At 35.5% G+C, this 24,492-nt stretch overlaps 1 protein-coding gene across 1 annotated transcript; it reads right to left on the bottom strand.

Annotated features, from left to right (window-relative positions):
• Positions 1-18: 18 nt before the first annotated feature.
• On the bottom strand, positions 19-24,166 carry LOC135682108 (elongator complex protein 2). Its single transcript, XM_065196838.2, has 24 exons — positions 24,008-24,166; positions 21,910-21,997; positions 20,969-21,039; positions 20,275-20,431; positions 19,719-19,799; positions 18,675-18,739; positions 18,162-18,228; positions 17,263-17,400; positions 16,719-16,802; positions 15,760-15,860; positions 14,829-14,957; positions 14,651-14,698; positions 13,997-14,095; positions 13,745-13,846; positions 12,873-12,950; positions 11,861-11,930; positions 10,817-10,924; positions 10,343-10,400; positions 9,256-9,328; positions 8,005-8,188; positions 3,351-3,472; positions 2,280-2,401; positions 1,323-1,421; positions 19-327 (listed from the first exon to the last, which is right to left on the bottom strand). Exons 1-24 carry the CDS (start codon positions 24,164-24,166, stop codon positions 153-155), a joined length of 2,478 nt encoding a protein of 825 aa, XP_065052910.2. The 3' UTR covers positions 19-152.
• Positions 24,167-24,492: the final 326 nt, after the last annotated feature.

Raw genomic sequence — 24,492 nt, 5'->3', positions numbered from 1 at the left:
CCAAAGAAAAGATACATATTTTACTTTGACATGTCCAGGTTTCTTTTCACAATTATGAACGGGAGGAAAATCCTATTCCTCCTTATAACATCATTTTGCTGCTACTGAATGGTAAAAATTCTGACGAATACTTCCAATAACTAAATATATATTTACATAAATTTTGACAATTGACCCAACATTGAAACAGGAATATTCAAAATTCGCAGACTTGAGTCATTACTGCATGCAGCTAGCTGAAGATGAAAGTCCTCGTTGTTTTCTTCGGCAGGTGGCAAGAAATGCCGGTTCCATCGCAGCCTTCGAACAGCCATTGTGGGACACAAGCTGAAAAGTTAGGCTAAGGAAACGTATGTAAACAACAAAAGAGGACAACAGGAAAAAATATGTAAAGAAACACTGGACAATTATATAGCAATGCCATTTATCACAGAGGTAAAGTAATTGTCAGAGTATTCCTGGCACATCATAAAGAGCAAGATGGAAAATAAAAGGGCCTAGCTATGATAATCAGTGGAACAAAGAAAGCTGCTGGCTTAATAACAAACAGTCTTTTCCTGGTGGGGTTAGCAAAGAACTTCATGGAATAAATAATAAATTGAGATAAATTGTACGTTATAATTCGACCCAAGATACTCTGCTGCCTCGAAGACGAGCTATATGAAATAATGAATCGAACATTTATGCTTAATGCAATTAAAAAACACAGGCAATGCAATAAAACAAACAAAAAGAAAAAAGGAAAAAATAAAAAACATAGCCAGTTAAGAATGCACATGAACACAGATACATGAATAATGGAAAATTTAAAATATATTGAAAGCAATAACGGTAACTCTTTGATAAAATAGATAGGCCAACTTTTCAATTAGGCCAATCATTGTTTTATCGCTTTAAAAATGAGCCAGAATGGGCTGGAGCGACAAGCTAGCCATATTTTGCAAATATTTCCAGACTGGCTATTAGATTATTGCGGCAAGTACAACAATTTCCTAATATTTTATCGCTATAGATAACTTCTTCCTAATCAACAAAGCAACTGTAGTTCATGGCGGGAGATGGTTGTTGCAATATGCATGCACAAATGACACATAATTTCACTGAAAATACCGGCTTATCTATTCTTCATGACAACACGAAAACAATTCATGCTGTTAGAGACCAGACTACAAGTTATTCTTCCAAAAATAAAGTCACAAAATTTTAAAAAAACAACAGAAAAAGAGTGCACACAGAAGCAACTTAGTCTTTAAGTAAAGACTGGTGCATTATTTAGAATTTAAGTCAATGCTGTATTCGGAAGCTTAAAAATCAAAGGATACGATTTACTAAGATTTGAAATGTGGTTCCATTGATCGCTGGAAGCACTCCACGTCAGCAGGCTAATTAAGCCGCTCTCTTTTCCAACTGCAATCACATAGCTGTTTAAGGAAAAACAAATTCTCAAAGGAACCATGGGATTGATTCATATAAAAACCCGACACGCAAATAATTCTCACTAGAGAATAGTGCCAATTCCTGGGGGTCTCTCACTAGAATTGACCGGGTAAAGTTACGCTGCCACGTGATTTACAACGAATGTTTGTTTAGCATACTTTCATGATGTTAAATAAATACCACGTTATCATAAGTCTGCTATATTCTAACTATTGCCGTTGATAAACCAGCCTGTTCAAATTATACCACTGAGATACAAAAAAGGTTCTACGTTCTTTCAAACAATTGACTTAAAACTCACACAACTTGCACAATGGCGTTCATTATGTAACTCGGGACAAGTCCTCGAACTTTCGAAAATATTTGAGGTTTCAGCTCACAAATTTGCTTTTGAGCTGCTTAACTCTTAGCACGTGGAAGGACAGGTACCAGAGCTCTAAGCGAGGAAACTTGGTCTAAATCTGGTCTCTTTGGTACTCAATTTCGAAACGACAACTTCAAAATTGCTAGACTATGTAGTCAATGACATCAAAGGATATCTATGACAACATAAAGTATGATTATTCATTCTCAACAAGCCCTGTTCAACCTATCAGTAGCCATCTTGTTTGACACCTTACAGGTGGGTTGTCATGAACTCCTATTCATTTAAGGAAATTGACAGATACTTAAGCGACCTGTCAATCAACCTTGGCCAATAGATACGCATGATACGACCCAGGAGCTTTTTGATTGGCCAATACTTGATTGGCAGATGGCCCTGTCGATTGCCTGTAAACACTAGATGTAACTCGCAGTACTATTACCATAATACCTAATAATTATATATAACCATTGTTTACCTTGTATCTTTTGGTCGATAGGGTGATACACTCACAGCAGTGGCAGGCTCTTCAACGTCAAGCGGCTTCGAGGCAGCCTCCCAGGCACCTTGATTTTCTGTTCCCTCCCCCCAGGCAATGACCTGCAAAAAATGAAAAAACCAATAAATCACACTAACAAATTAAACATTTCCTATTTGTTAAAATAATTGTCCACAACCGCCTTAAATGCAGAGGAGAGTTCTGTGAACGAATTTGCCAGTTTTACAGGGAACATTCTCGTAGCTTTACAGGGCCTACAATGCTATTAAAGTCAAGGAAAGGAGAAAGTACAAATCAAAGACAAAAAAAATACGTTCTACTTTATTTTATCGACATAGTGGTTAAGAGTTCATATTTCTTGCCTGCAAAATGACCTCACTAGGTTCCAATGAACAGTTAGCTGAAGAGACAGTCACCATGCTGATTAAGGCTGCGTTAACACGGGATCGACCGAGCTTAGGCCTTGCGTTCACACGGGGCCGGCTAAACGACCTCAAATTAGGTCGCTTAGGCGTGCAAATATTCGGCCACCTACGAAAGTGTCCTTCTTGAAGCATGGCCGGCCAGATTTGCCGGCTCCGTGTAAACCCAGCCTAATTGGCCTAATAAAGATCCGCTGAAAACAAAAGCAGGAACTGATAAAAGTTCAAGATTATTTCGTTGATATCCTACCGAACTATACTATAAAAATTGATTGTATATTTGGGTGAAGTTGGACTAAACACCCCTTTGTCTACCGTACCGCTATTTCTAAAAACAATTTAACCTTCCCTGTGAACAATACAAAATTTTATTACAGTAGACTCCGCTTATACTCGCACTAAATGTTGCTTGAAAATTTATGGCTGTAAGGAAGTGTGCCTGTTAGCGGAGCTAAAGTAAATAGTTTTGCATATTTGGGTCCAAATTTTTTTGTGACTGAAAGGCTAGTGTGACTTTAACTGGACTGACTGAATATAACCGGAGTCGACTGTAACAGAATAAACTCTTTTTATTGATATACTCACATAAAATATGACGTCATTAAAAACTCAAATATTGCAAACATACCTTTTTGTCCCGTGAAGCAGTGACAAAGTACTTATCATCATGCATCCAGCAGCAAGACCAAATTATTCTTGTGTGCAGACAGGTATTCTTGTCTGTCTTCTGCACAAGTGAGTATGGTGGGCCTAGCCAATAAAAACATATATAAGGAAATTTATAGTAGTAAGAGAACCAATAGTTTGACAATGAAGGTCCAAAAGGACCTTATCATTCATATGAAGGTTATCCAATTTCACTTTTCCAAAAAGCAACTCAGAATGAAATAGCCTTGAATAATGTGTTAAGTCCATTTCTAAACCATTGCCAAAGTTGATTGTAAACTTATTGATATAGAAAGTCACCATCTGCCCATAGTTTCTTTTATGCCTAAAATAATCAAATCTGTATGAGAAATTTTTGAAACAGGGGGTGCTCTCTCCTCGATTAGTTTAACTACTGAGAGAGCTCCTCCTTTAAGTAATTCCCCCCATGCACTTTATCTTGTTTTTTGTTCGGTATTTGTATGTTGTATTAATTTTAGGTGCATTATTGTTATTATTGTAGTTTAGTAATTTGTTTGTATTAATTAGTTTTGTTATGATAAATTGTATGTGGAGAATTTAAAATATGAAACTGAACTGAACTGAAGTCCATAATCAGCTACATTTTCTCGAGACAACTTCTCCTATCGTTCCATTTAGTTTAACGCAAAAAAGTATTTAAATTAAACAGGCTCCATGTCTTGTTAGAAAATTTATGAAAGCTTGAGATGATGTGAGAAAATACGAAACTATTCAGTGTCTAGAGATTTGAAGCAAATAGCAAAATCTTATGTTTGGTTCATAATTCATAGTCATTATAAGCTAGGGGCAAATCTTCAGTCATTTTGACGTGACTCAAGATATACGGATTAAAACCCAACACTTTAAATTAAGGGGCTGTATCACATTGTAAAAATATAAGGGCTGGAAGTTATGATATTGAAGAGGGAGGCAATGGTAGCAATTTCAGACAGATTTTTCAATGGGAATTGCAGAGGTCGTTGACAGAATCACATAAACCCTATTTAGATGCATTGGAATGTGATGCAATTGATTTCCTAAGGTACGAACAGTGCAAACTGTCAGAAAAAATTAAAAGTTGAAGAAATTATCCTCAAAATTAATGCTATTCTTTAAGAAGAAATAAACTTATCTGGGAAACACAATGCTAAAATCGTGTGCATCGCGTGACAGAGCATTAGGCCGACGTAGTTTCAAATCGAATTAGCCAACCTCTAAACGCGATATATGCCTAACATTAAACCAATTAAGTAATATTTAGGTGTGAAGGCAGGGAAAACATTAATCGTATTGGAAATAACGTCAACCTGTTTTACAAACACTTTCGCGGGCGCTAATTTAGATGTGGCAATTGATGTTGTGATTAGAAATCGATATACCTTTGATTGCTTATAAAAATATTTCCAGCCCATTATCTCTCATGACTGCAAACAAATATGGTTGATAAAAGGAATCCTTGGCAGGTAAAAAGAGACGATGCTTGTTGACAAAGATACTTCAAAGATGGTGTTTTGGAGAGGTATTACATAGCGCTTACCATGTTGAATCAGTTGGCATGAAAAATTCAATTTGCTAAAGATTATAGAAGCAAAAGAGATACTAAAGGGTAAAAGAACCTTTATAAATTGCATCTATTGCTTTTAAGGTCGGTTGCAGCAAGAACACAGAATAGGAAATGGCAGAATGAACGGAAAACGGTCACAGATTTGCTCGCGCAGTCTCTAAAATTATGAAATATTCAATGCGTGCTATTTTGTAACTTGCGAATGCTTCAAAATGCTGGCCTCTCACGCAAAAATGAAATAAAATATGTAACGTTGTGAGACTCATGCTTACAGTGTTGCTGTTCTTGTAAAAAAAAGTCATGACTCGAGCAACTGTTTTTTACGGACAATAGACCAATTCGACTTACGGCCTCGTTTTGGAAATTTCTCCAAATTTAATTATACGACTTTTTTAAGCTCAGATTTGGTTTTGTCACAATAGATTTAGGCTGGATACAATTTTTCATTTTGTTTGTGCTTGTAATATTTTATGGAGAAATGAAGTTTGAAAACTTGCAAGGGATTTACACGCAAAAATCATTCCGGGTGAAACTTTACCGCCAGTCACGGTCAAATCACTTATAAAATTTTTATCTTTATGTCGCCATAAAATCAATATCGTGAGCAATACCATAATGAAAATTTCCAAGTAGACTAAAATCATTGCTCTTAATCCGAATCTGAGGTTAAAAATTTTGTACAAAAGAAGTTGAAGATTTTTTAAAAACAACGTCGTAAGTCGAATTGGTCTATACGGAAGCCTTTTTATAAGTTCAAAATATATTTCATTTGACTGTCTTGCATGTAGCAGACGAGTCTCTTTTTCTGCTTTTTTAGTAAAACTAATACTGGAACAAACATGCCTGGTACGGCATATTCTTAACATCAAATGGAGACAACATATTACAAATAAAGAGCTCTACAACGATCTTTCCAAAATATCCGGCACAATACAGATAAACAAGCTAAGACTTGTTGGTCACTGCTGGTGAAGCAATGAGGCAGTATCAAAATGTTCTCTGAAAACCAGCTCTGAAAACCCTGGAAGCCTAACATTGACTACGCCGCCCTTCTTGTGGAAGACATTTGAGTCAGCATTGAAGAATTGTGAAATCTGATAGGCCATGAAGACAATTGGCGTACTGTAATCATAGGTTTGGGTGCGCCCGATTGATTTTGATGATGATAAAAGCTGGTAAAAGTTTCAACAATCGCCATGCGAGAAGAACTTTTATAAAACAGAGAGAAAAACAAAGAAATTCCGGGCTAACCCAAAAGAGGCCATGTATATGAATATGAATTAAGAATCCCGAAAAAGGGGAAAGCTGAGAAGAAGAAGAAGAAGAAGAAGAAGAAGAAGAAGAAGAAGAGGAAGAAGAAGAAGAAGAAGAAGATGAAGAAGGAGAAGAAGAAGGAGGAAGCAGAGGATGAAAAAGGGGAAGAAGAAGAGGAAAAAGAAGCGGAAAAGAAGAAAAAGTAAGACGATTTTCGTCTCTAGGTTGTTGAAAACGCCTTTGACAACATTTCAGATTCCCGGCAGATGGTGCAGCGTTTCATTGAATGACTCTGTCTCCAAGATCGATTCAAAATCCTTTCATTCTTTACAAACCAACGGTGAAAATCGACACGTGCTATCGTACGCCGAACTGCGCCATTCACGAAATCCACCTAACTCCTTTGGCTGATTGTTAAATCCATGGGGATGTCAAAACAGCCAAAACAAGACACTGATTTCCCAATGGATATGTCAAAAAGCCACAAAACACAAAACTGAATAGACAAATTCAGCTGTCTTCTCCTTTTGTAGTATTTTGACCTATTTTGTGACGGCTCAAAGCCCCAGGAGATCAATACTGCGCATTACAATAACACCAAAGGCTTCGGAAAACTGCACAAAACCGCTTTAAAACGCCTTGAGCAAAGCTGAAGCTATTTTAAGAACATCGAAAAAGCGTTGCAGATTGCGCAAAAACATTTCTAGAACACTCTGACCTTTTTATCAAAATCTTTGTTTTGTACAAAGCAATACATTTGCGTTGCTGCAGAAAAATTAGGCCATTTGTGTGACAGCTTTTGCATATTTTTATGATATGCCTGTTACATTTTGTTCTAGAATAAGTCCCACAAGAATCTTTATTGAAAAGGCAATTACAGCCTTAAGACCCTTGCCAAAAAATTGGCAAAGCCCGATCGTTGTTCAGTCTAGTAGTGTTGGAATCTATCTACATAATCGCTATTGTGTAGACAAGAGGAGTTCGTTTCCGCCTTAGGCAAGCCTAACTGATTAGGCAACCTCAACAGTCAATATGCTCGCGTTTCTGATTGGTCAATTTCGATCCACAACTGGATATATATATATATGTTTCCTAGCGTAGAGTGTTCGATCTATGTTCTGACGTTTTATACTCTAAAGAGTGTCAGACGAAAAGCTCTAGCTAACTCAAATGTTTGTATTTTTCAAAGCAATTTTCAAGTTTTGTACCACAAAAAGATTTTTTTATAACAAACATCAAGAAATTTTCTGGTTCTTATAAATAGTATGTTCTAGGCATGTACAACTATAAATTTGGTGTTTTAATATGCGTATTGTAACTAATAGGCGAGAAAGGAGTATTAAAAGCTCTGTTTTTCAATTTGATACTGTCCCCTCCCCTTAACTATGCAAGAATGATATGTAGGCGGACTAACGTAGAAAATTGACGGCTGCAGTACAAAAATCCCGTTAATAGATGCCGGCAGTATTAATCAACTACAATAACAGTTATGTGATTGTCCTGGGAGCTAAAATCAGTTCAAATATGTTAAAATGAAAAATATGGAGAAAAAAGCTAAATTTTTAATGCAAAACAAATTAAACATAAAATGCGGTATATATATTCAAAAACTATAAAGCAAAGCTTCAGGAAAACCAACTAAATTCTGAAAAAAGCAGGAATTCAATCTTGTGATACTAAAATTTATGAAAAATTAATCAACCCGATACATGCAATTCTTAATTTACTTCAAAACATGAGATTTTTATTACCACATTTTCTTAGCTTGCGTAAAACCACGCATTAAAACATGACCTACCACTCTCATCGTTGTTCTTCCGAAATAGTGCCCATGTCCTATCACGTGACACAGATAGCAACCAATCACCGCTATTTGAAAATGACAGCTGAGTAACCGTTAGTGAATGGGCGTCCAGACTTCCAATTTGCTTCCAGGTTTTTGTGTCCCATAATAATATGTTTGCATATTCAGCTTTCGATGCCTGCAATAACAGAATATGTTTATCGTTTAAAGATAAATTGATTTACAAGCTTACAAGATTACAAAAAAAGGACTTGTTGGGAGAGATAATTCAGCAGAATAGCCAGGTTTTAACACAATGTGGATAAGATGAATGACGAAAGAAGTTTGTTTATATCCTATCATTTTGGCATAATCGTCTTTGGCTCGTTTTCCTAATGCTATACATACGACAGAATAACAAAACAAGGTTATGTTAATATTGGTTCATGAGCAATAATTTGTCCTCCTACTGAATATAAAAACCCAATTTGCAGGTGTAATGGGTGACAGAAAAAATTACATGCAATGGAAGATAAGTGGCTACACAAATACCACTTTTTGAGACAAGTAAATGACGATTTCGCAAAAAAAACCCAATCCAAAAAATACGTCAAAATACATCTTTTCGTATTTCGTAGCAACAATAAAACTATAAAAAAAATGAAAAAAACCAGGTAGGATTTGATTATTGATGGCTTTTAATATCACTAGTCAAGGGTTGGTAAAAAAGTCAGTTGATTTTCAAGTTGCTAGGATTTCTCTAATTGGCTAGGATTTGTCTAATTGCAATTCCTAGCTACCTTTGCAATAGCAAAGCAATTGATGCCGTCTTTCAGTCATTAAATCTTCCAGCACCAAGGTAAACCAAGGGCAAAGGCTGTATACCATACGCGCGTAGTGGAGAGCCTGTTAGGTAGGACATTGCCTGAGCCAACAGCATAATTGAGTGGCGTGGCCACTTGCTTTTCTCGTGGTTTTAGGTTTTTGAATGTGGAAATCAGGTAATTATTTGCTACTGGGTAGACAAGAGTAACGCATCCAACAAGCATGCGTTCTAGTTACTTGCCTGTTTCGCTGATCAGCATCACCGTTTAGCAAACTAAATACATCTCAAGAAACTAGATAGAAACAAACTATCATTTTGGGGTTAATTTTGATATTTTACTGAAAATACACAATTTTTGCAAGACCAAATATTCAAAATTTAGTTCTCAAGAACATACACAAGAACTAAGATTATACTTGATAATAAACTAATTTTGCTACCTTACAAGCAGATGCCAGCACAGTCCCTTGACGATTGCATGCTAAGCAGAATATTTCAAATCCATGACCATACCTATTGAAAAATAATAAACAACATATAAAACCAACGAAAATACCAATGTATTATTAAGCTACATACAAAGTTACAATTTTCAATAAAATCGGAAATGACGATAGAAAATACTTTAAAACAAACAGGCTTTGCAGTCAGCATTTACAAAGCCAATATACAAAAAGGGATATGATTTTAAATCAAAGCAAATAGCCTCTGGAAAATGGGGGACTAGAATATCGTTAATAAACAGTTGCTACTTAGGTGTGCATACGGATGTAAAAAAAGCACGATAACTGACAGGAAAAACGATGATTTATCTGAACCAGTGCTAGAGGGGGGAGGGGACCGAGAAGCGTCTCTAGGGTTCAACTACTACGAAGCACGCTAAAGGTAGATTGATAGCGCAACCGGCATGCCTTGTGACTTTATTCTAAGAACTGGCCTAATATAGTACTGCAAGACCGCTGCCGCTAAGCATGCCCGTTGCGCAAGATTCTTTAAGAAAATATTGTCTATTTGATTGATATAACATTTGAAAATTGATCTGATAAACAGGAGCCTGTTTCTTATTTGTACCAAGGAAGATTACTTCATGCTCGCGCCAGTTCAAGTTGAATTATAGCGATTACAAACAGTTTCTCTGTTCCTATCTCTTTGTTCATTGAAATTAAGTACATTGAAATTCAAGCTTATCTTAAGATACGTAGATGTGTCAAAACGTGAAGAATGAAATGCCATTACCAATCAACAAAGTTAATTATCCTGGAAATTTGACATTTGAATTCTTTTGTCTTCATGTTTAACAAGAAATATATATACCAGTGCAATCGGAACCAAATTCATATTGGGGGGGGGGTCCCCTTGTATTTCTTCTCATTCAGGGCTGCCCATTGTATTTCTATCTTGGGGGGGGGCGACTCCAGCCCCCCAACCCCTCCCCACTCCCCTCCGGTTCCGACGGGCTTGTACACTCAAGATATTGAAGACATTCAGTAGTAAGTTCTCTAAGCAACAAAACTTCAATTTACTTACAGTTTGTGAACCTCTGGCCAAAGGGTATTTTGCAGCAATATGTCTTCTGGAGGTGGAGCTAGACAGGATTGCATGAAAAGTTAGAAATGCCAGACATTAAAACAGACATATAATGCACGGACAAGAACAAAGAAAATCGAGAAAATATGTACGTATCAATTTTGGTATGAGTTAGAATCCGATGAAAAGATGAAGTGAAACCTAAGCTTTTCTCGAAACTAAGCAGAAAGATTAACTAAAATTGTATGATAACAATATTAAGAAACTATTTGAATCAATATGTTGAATTGACATCAAAATTGCTTGTCACCATGTCACCATAACAGTCGGCTAAATGTATATCCCATCTCCTCCTTTCAAAACTAAATGGCAACCAACCAAACAACATTTGCAAAAGTTAGAAATATTATCAAAAAACAAACATTTAACTTTGGCAAGGGAGGTATATAATTCTCCTGAGACTTCCAGACTAACCTGAAATCGTAATAGGAGTATACGGAGCGGGATCTTCAGAGGCAAATGTCGAGGCTTTCATTGGCTGACTTTTGTCCCCACTTTCATCTTTCCAGTTTTCCAAATCACCTGGGAATCAATGAAAATAATTTTATTTTTAGAAAATGTTGGACAAAAGGCGTTATATCGTTATTTCACCTTCGTTCGCTAGGCATGTGCGTCAAGTTATGCGCCTTCAGTTTACTTTGGTTTTTAGTAAAAAAATACTGCAACAATAGCAACAGGAAAAATGACCTGCAAAATGTCAAAGAGATGCAGCTCCGATGTACGAAACGACTGTGTTTTATGTGTTGGCAAGACTTCAGACCAACATCAGGCCATAATTCTGAATATTAAACATTGCTACCATAGTACGCGTGCTTGAGTTTCTCAAAGAAAGTTAAAGCACTCATTTTCTTCAATTTTGCTAGCAAAGATCTTTAAGCATCCTTCGCTATAATTCATGCCAACAATTAACTTAGATTACTTTGGCAACAACAACAAAAACAACAGAATGCCCAAATGCACAGCGCATGCGCAGGTGCAAAATGACGTCACTGCACAAACGGTAAATTCTTATCCAGTAAAAATAAACACTTGACTAGAAAGAATGTTTAACTAGCAGCGACACACATTAACCAGGTTTGTTGTGAATCTAAAAAGCCAGGTTTTATGATAACATAACTTAATGTCGATACTGTGCCGATAGATACGACATTTGTCAATAAACATTCCTTGTTTAATCCTATCACATTGAACTTGATTGAATATGTAAACGGAAATTTTATCAAAGTGTTTATTTGCAATGACATAATATACCTGTAGACAACTGTTTTGAGCCTTTTCAAATTTTTGAATGTTTTCAAAAGTTTCTTAGGAACGCTTATAATTTCAACATTCCTGAGTTCACTAGTTTGAATTTCTTAAAGTTCATGGATTTAAATGTACCGTATTGAAAAGATCGTTGTAACACAAATTTCCAATTTTATTTAATAAGATAGTCAAACTATGTATGTTGAAGCTTACTTTTAAACACAGCTTTGTTTGATAACCCGAGGGCAGGTATACTGGCTCCAACTGGCAATGCTTTTGTGTCCTATAAAAAAGAAGGGTTTTAATGGATTGGCAGACAAAGAAAGAGGTTGGAGTCATCAATTGAAAGGAACATAGTAAACTCAACGATGAAATTTGATGATTAACCGAAAATGTTGATTTATTCCTTGATAATTCATGATCAGAACGCTCCAGTTATATCAAACACATTTAGTAACTGTTGCATTGAAAAAAACTATATAATGTCACATTTATCTTTAAAGTATAGTTCTGCTGAACATATTCACACGGGGGGGGGGGGGTACCTTAACATGTTTGAAGGTACGGGGAAGTGCTATTATTCAGGGAAACCTTTTTTCTGAATAGTGCGTAATTATCGGTATCAATTTTTGAAATATGTGCGGAACTCTATGAGTACCATCTGAAGTAACATGCAGGCAGAATTATGTGTACCATTTTGGGAAAATATTGCAAAATTATTAGGAGGGATATTTAGCATCAACAATGTGAATGACAAGTTAGAAATCAAACTATGAAATCTGTGTAATATTGAAATTTTGGGGCAAAAGACATGCAAAATTTGTTTAATGATTTTTATGTGCTTTAAAATTTTTATTTGCTTTCCGGAATTATGGGCATAGTTTTCATCATGTTTGCGGAATTATGGGTCACATTTTTTCAGACATTTGCGGAATTGTGGGTCCAAATTTTTAACCGAAATGGCACGTCCCCGTCAAAAATTAGGCTTAGTTCTCGCATCTTTCTGCCTAACCTAATATCGTTACATTTTGGTGACAGGGGTGGGATAGCGTTGGAAGAAGACGTATTGGCGAAATCAACCGGATTTGCAAAAAAGTTTAAAAGACCATCTAACCGAAGCTCTCCACGCTAGCAAAGAGCCCAGAACGTTACAGATCAGATACCAATTCAAAAAATAAACGAAAGAATATCGATGTGTTTAATTTTCAAGGGATATAAAGCATACCTCACTGTCATAACTGACTCTCGATATCGCTGAGAGGCTATCAAAAAAACTCTTCGGCGCTCGGAATGCACGAATTACCTTGGGAAAAAACAAGAAGATGAGACAAATAAAAAGAAGAAAAAATACAGTCAAATGAACTGAATCGTGACTTGTGTCAGATGGCACCTGAAACTTTTATTGGGGGGGGGAGGGGGTAGCGCATGGGAGGAGACAAGGGCAAATGCCGCCAATGATTTCCTAACATATGATCTTGCCAGTCATGTAGATAGGTGTTTATTTTGTGGCCCTCGTGTGTAAATGTGTACTATAATCTGTACACTTGGCTGTTCGGTGCACCAGTTTACATACACACACGGCATAAGCATACCGGTGGAAAAGCCTTTATCACCTCTTTAAGTTGACCAAAGGTGAAAGAATTTCAGACCAAGGGGATCGGGTATTACGAAGAGCAGAAATAACTGTCTGTGTTGAATTTCAAAATCAATTTTTACATTTGCCAGTAGCTCCTGCTCTAAAAATAATAAATAAACAACGAAAGATGAGTGAACATTGATGATTAAAGCGAATTCCCCGTTAGCAAGGCTAAACTTATGGTTCCTTAATGTAAATAATTGCCGGTTCACTAAGCCAGGTAAAGTTGGCCTTCGAACTTGGTGGTTTTCAGAAATGTTTATGTGCTCAAATTATTGAACTTCCGAGAATGCATCTTTTCGTTGTTGGGAAACCTAGGCCAGGTCACATGACCAACAAGTTGAATCTGCACTCAAATGGCGGTCTCTGATTGGCTGAACTTTCAAAAGACAAACAAATTATTTGATTGGCTAAACAAAGGTTGCCCTTCTTTGTGAAAAGAACAAATTGGTAAGGCCTACCTTTTCCTCAGACCCTGAGACGTATGTGCTTCTATCAATGCATGCGATGCACTGCATGTCATACCCATGCACTTGGGGCCTTGCAACTTCATGCCAAGTCAACTAAAACCAAATTGATTCAAAAATTATCTCTTGCCTCGATAATATAAAAAGATGGTAAAGTAAAACGGCATGAAATTGCACATGAAACACTTATGATGATCATGTTGTACAGAAGACAGAAAATTACAACAATTCCGTTGGGAAATGTACCTGTTTGTCTTTTTGTCTCCAGGGAGCATGAAGACGTGCGGTTTGATCCAAGCCGACACTGATCAGAAACTCACTGTTTACTGGATCCCACTCAAAATCCTTACAATAGAAAAATGTCTGATGTTATCATTTGAGAGCAACTGTTTTGAATATTACACTCATTTTTATATAAGAAACAAAGGTCGATATTGAGTACTCCAGTTTCTTAATGTTCTGGAAATTTCAATACCTATTGTTTCTTAAGAGTTTCTTAATTATGATGTCATGAATGATGTAATGAAATGTTCGTGACCATTTTTATCACGTCAAGAGATTCGCTTCCGTTCCAATGCTGTATTTAGATGTGGGAAGTATAGGGCAATCATGTTCTTGGATTTTACAAAATTTCGCTGTTCTCAGTTTTACCACGATTTAATAGTCTCCAAATTTTTTTCCTTCGGGTACTGAAGTTTCTTAATTTTTTCTGACTGTCCAGTACTCGTTTCTTATAGCCAGTTTCTTATAAAAAAATGAGTGTAAACTATAATTAGAAACTGTGGCCTAAAGGTTTAAAAGCAAGTTCAAATTCGCCTTGCTTGATCAAGATAAAAGGACATGATAAACGAATCAGAAAATTGTTAGTGATTGATTTGTGAAAAAAGTGATTCAGTTTACCTGTGCTGGTCCAAAATGGCCGCTCACAGTTACCTCGGGCCTCCATTGCTAAAATATAAGTCACAAAATTCATCATTTGGAACAATAAAGAAGTAAAAACGGCGGATAAGCGGCGTCTTGGACTCATTGTCTAGTGCTAATACCTTCCTTGGAAAAATTTAGTTTAAAAATTGCTTACTTGACTTCCAGAATTTTTCCATAGATGAAAGGCCCCTTGAAATCCGTGGGAAATGACATGTTCCCCGTCTGGACCAAAATCGCAGCCATAGAAACCCAAGGTGTTTCCACCAACTTCACCCATTCGGGCCTAAAAGCAAAAATGTTTCTAGATGAAAAAACTTGCCGTTCCTTTTGGGAAACCACTTCCACAAAAGTCCTCTGTAAAAAGTTCTAGAGACACAACTCAGAATTTTAGCCAAAATACTTGTCTATACACAAACCTTTTCAGTGTTTTCTTGTGAACGAATAGGTTGAAAATTTCGTCTCAAAATATCCAGTAAAACTACTTGAAATAACAAACTATTGACAGTTACAAAATTTCCAAAACATCGGGCAGAATATAATGAGAATACATATAAGAATTTGTATCTTGGCTACAATTTTGACGCTGAATTCGATTCAGTATTGTAAAATGTTTAGCAAAGAGCTGTTAGCGAAAGACAGAAACATAGCACTGCAAGTTGACACAAGAAGAATATTGGCCTAACAGCGAAGCCTCTCCAACAAAAATAAAATCTGCAAAAAGTCAATGTATACCACAAAAATGCAAAAATTGAGTTAGATTTGCCTACATTTTATCGTAAATGTGTTGAAGGAGCATCAAATAAAAACCAATATAGTATTTGATATCAATTATTCATATTTAAGACGCATTACGATATAAACTAAAAAATTCAAAAAGCTAAATTCATGGTTATATTCGTTCAAAAATAGAAGAACAAAAATATTTTTGTGGTGCAAAATTTAAAAATGGCTTTGAAAAAGCAAACATTTTAGAACATACAGAAGCTTTTCGTCTGACAGTCTACAGAGTATAAAACATCAGAACATAAATCGAAAACCATAACAAAGCCAAAAGTAGCAGTTTACGTTGCAAAGAAGAAACTCACCGTATCAAGCCATACTCCAGATTCATTGTCAAGCTCCCAAAGCATCATGGTCTTATCCATGCTTGCAGAAAGAACCACCATTGGCTGGGACAATTTTCCATCTAAAAAACAAGAAAAAATTCATCAGCATCATCATCTCCAAATTTTCTAATATCAAAACAGACATAAAAAGAATTATCAAAAAATACATACAATTTAATCATGTCTGAATTTACAATAAATATCAAAACTAAATATGATCAAAACTTACAGAATAAGTTCTACATAATTTAGAAAACTAGTTTTCTTTTTAAAATGTTTCCGATATTGGAATCTTTTAATTTGATTTTCCAGAAAGTAGCGATTTTCAGAATTGATTTTGCCATGAAGAAGAGTTTGCAGAAAGAAGAAAGTTTGTTGTGACCACATCGGGCGAGTGGAAAATGCACTGCAATGATGTTCCGTGATGACAGCAAATCTTTTTTTGGATGTTCAGTAAATACAAAAGAAACAAGGGAAAGCGAAAACAAATCATACTACAACACTTTTCATCCGACATTCCTCGAGTATTTTAGGTAAGCAGAAATAAATATCCAGATTCGGATCGAAAGTAACGTTGGAGAAAGAATGGCACGTTTGATTGGTTCCGTGTTTTTGAACAATCGATGGCTTTGTATTTTTTCAAAGTTTGCGGTACCTAAGGCTCTTTTTTTTAAAAAGGAATATTTTACTTTTGGATCAAAGAAAATCAAACAAATTTTTCTAGTACCTTGTGAGAGTTACCATATATTTTATTGTATTTCAATTTTGTCTTTTTGGATTGTAGGTAGTGGAATTTTAAAATTTTATGAAACTGAAACTGAACTACCATAAAGTTTGGTCGAGACGTTCTCAATATTTCTAAGTGGCAATACTCAGTGAAATGTTTGCAGTACCCTGTGAAAACTTACAACAGATCAAGTATTCCATCAATATTTTACCTTCGACGAAAGCCTTTTTCCATCGAACACCGTTCACCCAGCCATCATGTCCAGAAACTACTGACTCAAGCACTATGGTATATTCTAAAATTCGAAGGACAAAATAGACTGAAAGGTGAATTCCTCATCAAAAATGCATAAATACAAAGTAATTGTACACAAATTATTCCTGATCTTGATTTGTACACAAAACCTTTTTGATTAACAGAAAGGGCACATTTACATCAGGGGTAGGTTTACGTTCAAAGATCTTAGGTTTACCGTTCTTATGAACAGACAAATTAGGAAAGCAAATGTGTAAGTTGTAAGCATTTTAATACAATCAGCAATGAAAATATGCAACCAATGAAACAATCAGCAAAAACCTAAGCCACCAATTTGCCACTACGCGACAATTTATTACCTGGTGGTTGCAGGATGTAAATAGCTATTGCCTTCATTACATGGTAGCACACTTTCTCGCAAACCTTTCTTGTAGAACATCCCAATAAATTAAAATAGCTACCAACTCCAAATTAATCTATTATTTACTTCATGGAAATACCTTGTTTTCCGCATGAGAACTTCTGTTCCTCAAGCTTAAGTTCATCAGTCTTTTCCACAAGGCCCTCCTTTAACGAGATCTTCCATATTCGTATAAATGCATCTTTAGAGCCGGATGCAATAAAGACGTCATTCCCAACTAGACAGAGAAAAGAAGTAACCATTCAAATTTCGTTACAACAAAAGCTGGAAAAATTTTAGCAGGACTAACAGGGCACTGCTATACAAATGTAGATAAGGGCGGAGGGCATATTTTAACAAAAGCTTCTACAACACAGTTTTGCTATGAAAATTAAAGCCATGACTTCAGAATCAAAACTTCAGAATAACAACATTTTATAATCCTATGAAAAATTCTTCAACCTATATATACTTTCAGACATTACTTTCTAAAAAGTTCGATTCTTAAAAAATTAGCTCTGCCTGGCGCATTTTTATGTAACATGCCTTTTTAACAATTACCTGGGAATTTGAAAATGATTTGTCAGAATAACAACATCAAAATTTCTGAACTATGAAACTAGCAAGTATCGAAAACATTTGCAATGAAAGCAACTTCATTGTTTTGAATAAATAATTAGAAAAAAGGTTGAGCGGTATTAATATTGGAATAAATTGTATCTATTTTAAAATTGTCTGCGTGCTGGAAAAATTGGCTCGAGCTTGTTGAATGCACGCAAAACGAAATTAAATTTATGCTTGTGGCAAAGGATGCAATGCCATGAAAACAAAGAGAGACTATTGCAAAATATATCTTTAACAAACAAGAACTTTAAAATGGACAACTTTCGGCATTTACAGGAGAGAGGGGCTAGCCCCAGTCACACCTCTGACATAACACGCCTTAAAATGACTTTAGATGCACAAAATAATCGGGTAATGATACTTTATCTATGTTACCTGGTGATGAAAAATCGATTGTTTGTATCCAGTCTTCATGGCCGTGCAAGGTCTCCACTTCACTGAACTAGAAAATGAAAGCAGTGACATGATTTAATTAACAGCATTGTTCTTTATCGGAGGACCTCTTGAGAGTTACCTCGTATTAAAGGGCGAACTCCGTTAAAAGAATCAAATATGAAAATGGCTCGAGTTAGCACAGTAGCTCGCAAGGGCAATTAACAATTATTTGTTTTATCCTTAAAGCAATGTAATGTTATCCACACACACGTTTCATCAATATAATTATAAAATAACCTATAAATTCCTTCTGCTTTATGCCTTTCCCTTACCAACTTTGAAAATCAAGAAGTGTCCCCACTTTTTTAATTCCACCAGGAATGTTCCACTGTTTCTTATTAGAACAGTTTAAAACAAGACGACTTCTTACACTTAAGTGACTTGAATCGAGCAGCTTGAGACATCCTGACTTTCCTTGCAACCTTCAAATGATATTTAAGGAAAACTACATACCTTTTCACTGTGCCAAGTGTGTAGATGGATTTTTGAGTCAACACAGCCACAAGCTAACAGCGGTGCTAAAAATTAAAGATATCAAATTAAATTCGCATCACCAGATACCATACCAGACAGAATAATTGAGGTTTATTTCTTGTTCCCAAATACCCATTTTTGACGATTTTGTCACTTAAGTAGCAAGTAATTATATTTATCAAAAGATGAAACTTTTACTAGTTGAGAAACCTTTAAAAGATCCAACAAAAATCCTTTTCGATCCAGCCTATCAGGTCAAGAGGCTAATAATTTTACAGATTTGGCAAAATCCCTATACATGGGCTGAAATATGATTGTTTCTTAACTTCACAATTTAGGTGATAAAGTGGGGATTAAGGAGGACGTTATTGGGGACAGGTGCCCACTTGATGACCTAAACCTGGTCTGAAACCCCTACTTTTTTCTTTACTTGCCCCTGAATTCAGGATAAAAGTCTTGTTTCTTGCGTTTGATTCAATTTAATTCTACAGGTATATAGATTAATAAAAAGTTACTGTTATCAAAAAACATACAAATGTAGATATATAGAACACATACAGATGCATGGATGTTTTGGCAATTTGAAGCTGTTATAGATACTGGGCATGCTTAGTGAATTGGATGGCCCTTTACTGAGGTGCCAACAGATTTGTGCTGGTACACTATCGCAGCATTTTGAAGTTTAAAGTTTCAGTTTTCCAATAATACATTAACTTACATTGAAAGAAAGTGTGGGGGGTTATGAAAGGGCTAGGTGAAGGAGCCCCCTAATTCAACAAAACGTGAACCAATTACACCTGAGAAAAGTATTTATATAGTGCATATAGAAGGGAAAAGAGGGCTCAGACGGAGAGCTTTAAAAATTCACTTTGTGGGCCCATCACATAAAAAGCACAATTTCTGCCACTTGCGGTCAATGAAATGTGGTACATTCATTTGTATCAAGAAATATTTAGACTGGTTTGAGGGTTTTTGAGTGCAATCTTTGTTCAACTTTAACAATCAATAGGTATTGAAACTTACTATTACTCTTGGGCAGCAGAGTCATTGCCAATGATAATGCGAAGCCATTACCAAACATTAATTCTTGCATCTTCTCATAATCTGAAAAACAAACTGACAATTTGAGTACCTTTAAATGAAAGATAAAGTCTTGCAATAAACCATGCTCCAGTGACTCTTAAAAACTGCAACAAATATGAGTAGAAACTTCTGATATGCTTTTAAGGCATTTCATTACACAAACCAAATAAATGTATTGCGGCACTTAAACATCAAATAGATACTTAAGCAGAAACCAACTCAAAAAGAAAAACTGAAGAAGAAATAGGAATGAAAAAAAAATCTCACTATTGAACTAAAATCGCTTTAAACATATTCAAAAGTTATTAAATATGAATTCTGGTTGCCTGATGATCACATTAAACACAAAATTCAGAATTGAAACTTAAACCCGTCCTGTTATATAAATTTAAATGTAAAATGTATTCCATATTATGTTTTCCGTAATAATGAATACTAATTTGATGATAAAACCAAGCTTATCAAAGAAACAAAGGTGAAGGACAACAAAAATTACCATTATTTTCAAATTTTCTCCAGATAATGACATTAGAATCAGCAGCAGCAGATGCAATTATGCTCATGTCCTTCCCATTCTCATTTGCTGTAAACGACACTGAAGCTAATGCATGAACAGAACTCTTGTGCCCTTCTAGCTGCTGTGAAAACTCCAACTGACAAAGAAAAAATGAAAGAAAAACATAATGGTGAGAACAGAAATAGCAGTCAAAAAATATTTTCACACTGTGTGAACAGCTTAATTTCTCTAGTTAACACTAAATTTTATTTGGTTTGAAGTATTAAGTGCACAAAAAATGTAAACAGAGTGGATAAAAATGGAATAAATAAATTCATTTAACAATTCATTGATTATAAAGACATAAAAATTCAAGAATATTAAAGAAGATACTTTAATGTTTTAGCTTTACATGGAATCTCATTAGTAACAAAACTAGGACCCTCCTCAAGCCTCTAGCGAGGGTTTGGAGAGTTGTCACATGCAATCTTATTGAAAGTAAAACAAAAAACGTTTAGATCATTAAGAACAAAATAACCAAAAAATAACCATCAAGGAACAGGAGTAACAAATAACAAATGACTGCAGTGTGTAGCTGAAAGAAACTAACATACAACCAAATATTATCTGCTTTCTATTCCCATGGTCACAAAATTTTGAATTATCAAAAAACTAACTGTACAATGAAACTTACATGGTTATCTGTTTGCTCCCAAACGCAAATTGATTTATCAACAGACCCTGATACAAGGCCTGCAATGGCTCCTGCAAAGGATGAAAATTTCATTTGTAAGAACAGATATTGGAAAAGAACAGCTGTTAGCTTGCAGTGAATGATAGTCACAAATAAAAAAATGTCTTGCTAGCTGTGGTCTTTGGGCATCATATTGGCTTCTATCATCCTAATCGAATTATGTCAAATGAATCAAAAAATACATGCTTGCTTCTTTCGAAGAGCTGCTATTGACAGGAGACCAGAGAATCCTATGCCTTTTTATCATTAAACAAAATGATGCCAGATAAACAGATCTTCTTTGAAATCCAACTTAAAAGTCACATAAAATAGAACTCACATTGTTATCAAAATTTACAAACTTTACTTATTCTATAAGACTCCATAAAAGAAATTACACCACAAAACTAAAGGGTCCATACAAAAACTGTTTTCAATTCATGTTCAGTTTATTGATACTTGGAATAGTTTGTACATAATTAATCTTCAACAAGTAATGAAGGAAAAATAAACCTCAGCCTCACTCAGTTGATTGCATCAGTGAGCTCTGACAAGCACTAATTACGGCTGGGAATAAGGGTGGAACAGGAGAAGTTGTCTCAATCATTAAATTTTGAAACTGTAAACTTGTCAGTTTTACCTGTTAACAACTATTATCAATTCTATTTCAAATAAAATAGGGCACTGGGGCCAAAAATGCCTGGTTTATCTCAGTGTCCTAGGTAATATCTAATTAAAAATATAATATATTGTATTAAAGTAAATTATAGATTTTTTTGCATCTTAATGTAATCTTCTTGTATGCAACTGTTATGTGATTTCAGAGAGGACTAACATAATATACAATTATAACATTTATATACAACATCTTTATTCCACATTCAAAATTCAAGCATACATACCATCAGTTTTGTAAAGCCAGGAGACACAATTGACTTTGTCTGTATGCCTGTTTAACAAATAACTGATTTTTCCAGCAGACTCTACAGGCTAAAAATCAACCAGATATGCTTTTTTAGAACAGCAATAAATAATTAAAAAATGCTAAAAAATCCACAATATATCATCAATACACAGCATTTTTGACACATTAGAAAAAATCCCAACTGCAGACAGGACCTCCACTTTCAAACAAATCAATGGAAGAAAAGGTGCTCCTGCTAGAGTTTTTAATTTTTGAATTCTCTGGGAAATTTCTATGCTGTGTTACAAATGTAGAGGGGAAAAGACTTAATTATTTGGTAAATGCTGTCACCATAATCTGTACCATTTCTTCATGGATTTGTGTGGACGTGAATGCAAAAAACTTGTCCAGTGAATGTGCTTTTAATTTCATTTGGAAAAGTTTTTTGGTCTACTAAGTGGAAATCTGATCACAGTCACATGGCTGTATCACATTCACCCAGTTTGGAATCTGTGTAGCTAAGGCAGGTGAATCTGGAGAATCTATAATAGTTCAACAATTGCTTATTTGTCTTTATCTGGCATGAGCTTTATAAGGATTTCACACTGGATATTTACAAAAAGGAGCTAGGCAGCCAGGGCATAGTCCAGGCTTATCATTTTATAATAGGCATTTGATTTTGAGAATGGACTTTTGAGAATGAGAATGGAATCAAAAGAATTGACTTTTGAGAATAGGATTCTATTAAAAATGATAACTATCAAGATTTTCATGATTCGTAGCTGCAAGTTCAGATAAAATGCAGAGATGCCAAGGGTATTTCAAATTTAGAAAGGTACATGCAGGAAGTGGTATTGTGTCCCTGAACAGGAGCGCACTTTTCTACATATCCTTTGACATTGTCATCTTGGTCAGAAGTTGCTTAACATGATGCTGTAGCAACACTCTCCTACACCAAGACTCTGTCATCTGTTGACCAAAGCCTCACTCAGACTCAAACCAGTCCATACTTTTATGTCTTTCAGCCAAGGCGCTTACAGCTGCCCTCACTTTCTCTTCCCATTTACTTTGCAAGCAATAATCATGCTTTCCAGATCATTTCCAGATCAAAAAATCTTAGCTTCCTGCTTGTCAAGTAATGTCACATGACAATTACATGACATTTGTAATCACCTTGATTAATCGCTTTGACATTCTTAACGACCTTAATGCTTAGTTAAGATAGTTTTCATGTAAATGCTTGAATGTTATATATATATTTTGCTACTAAACACAAAGTCTCTTCTCTGGCTACTCAACAAAATGGTGCCGTGACCAGGATCATTTATCTATGTTTTGTTTTCATCCTTTGATGCTGTGAAAATTTTCAAGCTTTATCCGTTAGAAGTATAAGCGGGTAACCATTCAACTTCAAAAGAAAGTACAGAGAATAATGAAGAACATTCAAACAAAAATACCGATCCACAACGCAAGGCAGCCTTTGTAGCAAGAGACACTATTCATGCGCAGCCAATAGAAAATTCACTAGATAAGCCTTTTGCCAGGCTCACAGTATGTCAAGCAGTGTCACATGACAATCACATGACATTCGTTATCACCTTAATTAATCGCTTTGACATTCTTAACGACCTTACTGCTGAGTTATGTTAGCTTTCGAGTAAATGCTTGAATGTTATGTATATATTTTGCTACTTAACAAACTATCTCTTCTCTGGCTACTAAACACTGCTTTATATGTCCTTAAGAGGTAAATTTTAAGAAGAGGAGCATTTGAAATGCTGCATTTCCCCTCATGCCACTGTTTACCCCCAGGCCAGTTGTTCCTAGGCTTATGACACCTGCAATCAAGTCTCAGCTTAAAGGGTTGAACATTATGAAATAGGGAATTTTTGAAAGCTGGAGCCTGAAGTTTTGATTAATAAATGAATTAATGAAATCGAGGCTTTCTTGATTGATGCCATGGATGTTTTAATATCTATTGAACAACACGGCAAAGAAATATTTATTACAAAGATTAAGCACAAAAACACAACGAAATGTGAATCTTAAACTATAGTTTAATCCAAATGATGGCTATAAGGTGCATCAATAACTACCTTTGTTTCGTAAATAGCAACAGAATTCCCGGCGCCAAACGCAACCACATCATTTCTACCCCATGAAAGTGCATGCAAGGTTCTGTTACAGCCGATGCTTACATACTCTAAACTCGGCTCTGAATGCTTGATTCTTTCCTGTACATCCAAGGATGGCATTTTCGTCTTCAAATATAAAAAATCATCAAAAATGAAGCTAGAAATCGATGTTCTCTTCCAGTGAATGTAAGAACATGTGGTTGTGGTTGCTGCTGCATCATCCAATTCAATTTTTGTTTTCTTGATGTGCACGTGCACTTTGTATTTTTCTTAGATTGATCGACATTGAATATTAATTTTGCTGGAGAAGCTCTGGTATTCACGATTATTGGTGGATTTTTTCAATTTTAATGTAAAGCAAACATTATCCTCCAAAACGCATCCTGGTTGTCTCTCAAGTTTTGTCTTGTCTCCCAAGTCGAGAAAACTGCAAACAGGTTACCTCG

Source organism: Rhopilema esculentum, chromosome 16, assembly GCF_057945365.1.
Source record: "Rhopilema esculentum isolate cy_ngs chromosome 16, ASM5794536v1, whole genome shotgun sequence".
NCBI lineage: Eukaryota > Metazoa > Cnidaria > Scyphozoa > Rhizostomeae > Rhizostomatidae > Rhopilema > Rhopilema esculentum.
This window is presented reverse-complemented; position numbering and strand designations above follow the sequence as displayed.

What these genes read in the sequence shown, in the direction of transcription:
- LOC135682108 (XM_065196838.2), bottom strand. Translation starts at nt 24,166, where the DNA reads ATGCCATCCTTGGATGTACAGGAAAGAATCAAGCATTCAGAGCCGAGT. An exon ending in TCTGCTGCCCAAGAGTAATA is followed by an intron (nt 18,740 to 19,718) that starts GTAAGTTTCAAT and finishes TTTAATTTTTAG; the next exon opens with CACCGCTGTTAGCTTGTGGC. An exon ending in CTGCTTCACGGGACAAAAAG is followed by an intron (nt 2,402 to 3,350) that starts GTATGTTTGCAA and finishes CATTTTTTGCAG; the next exon opens with GTCATTGCCTGGGGGGAGGG.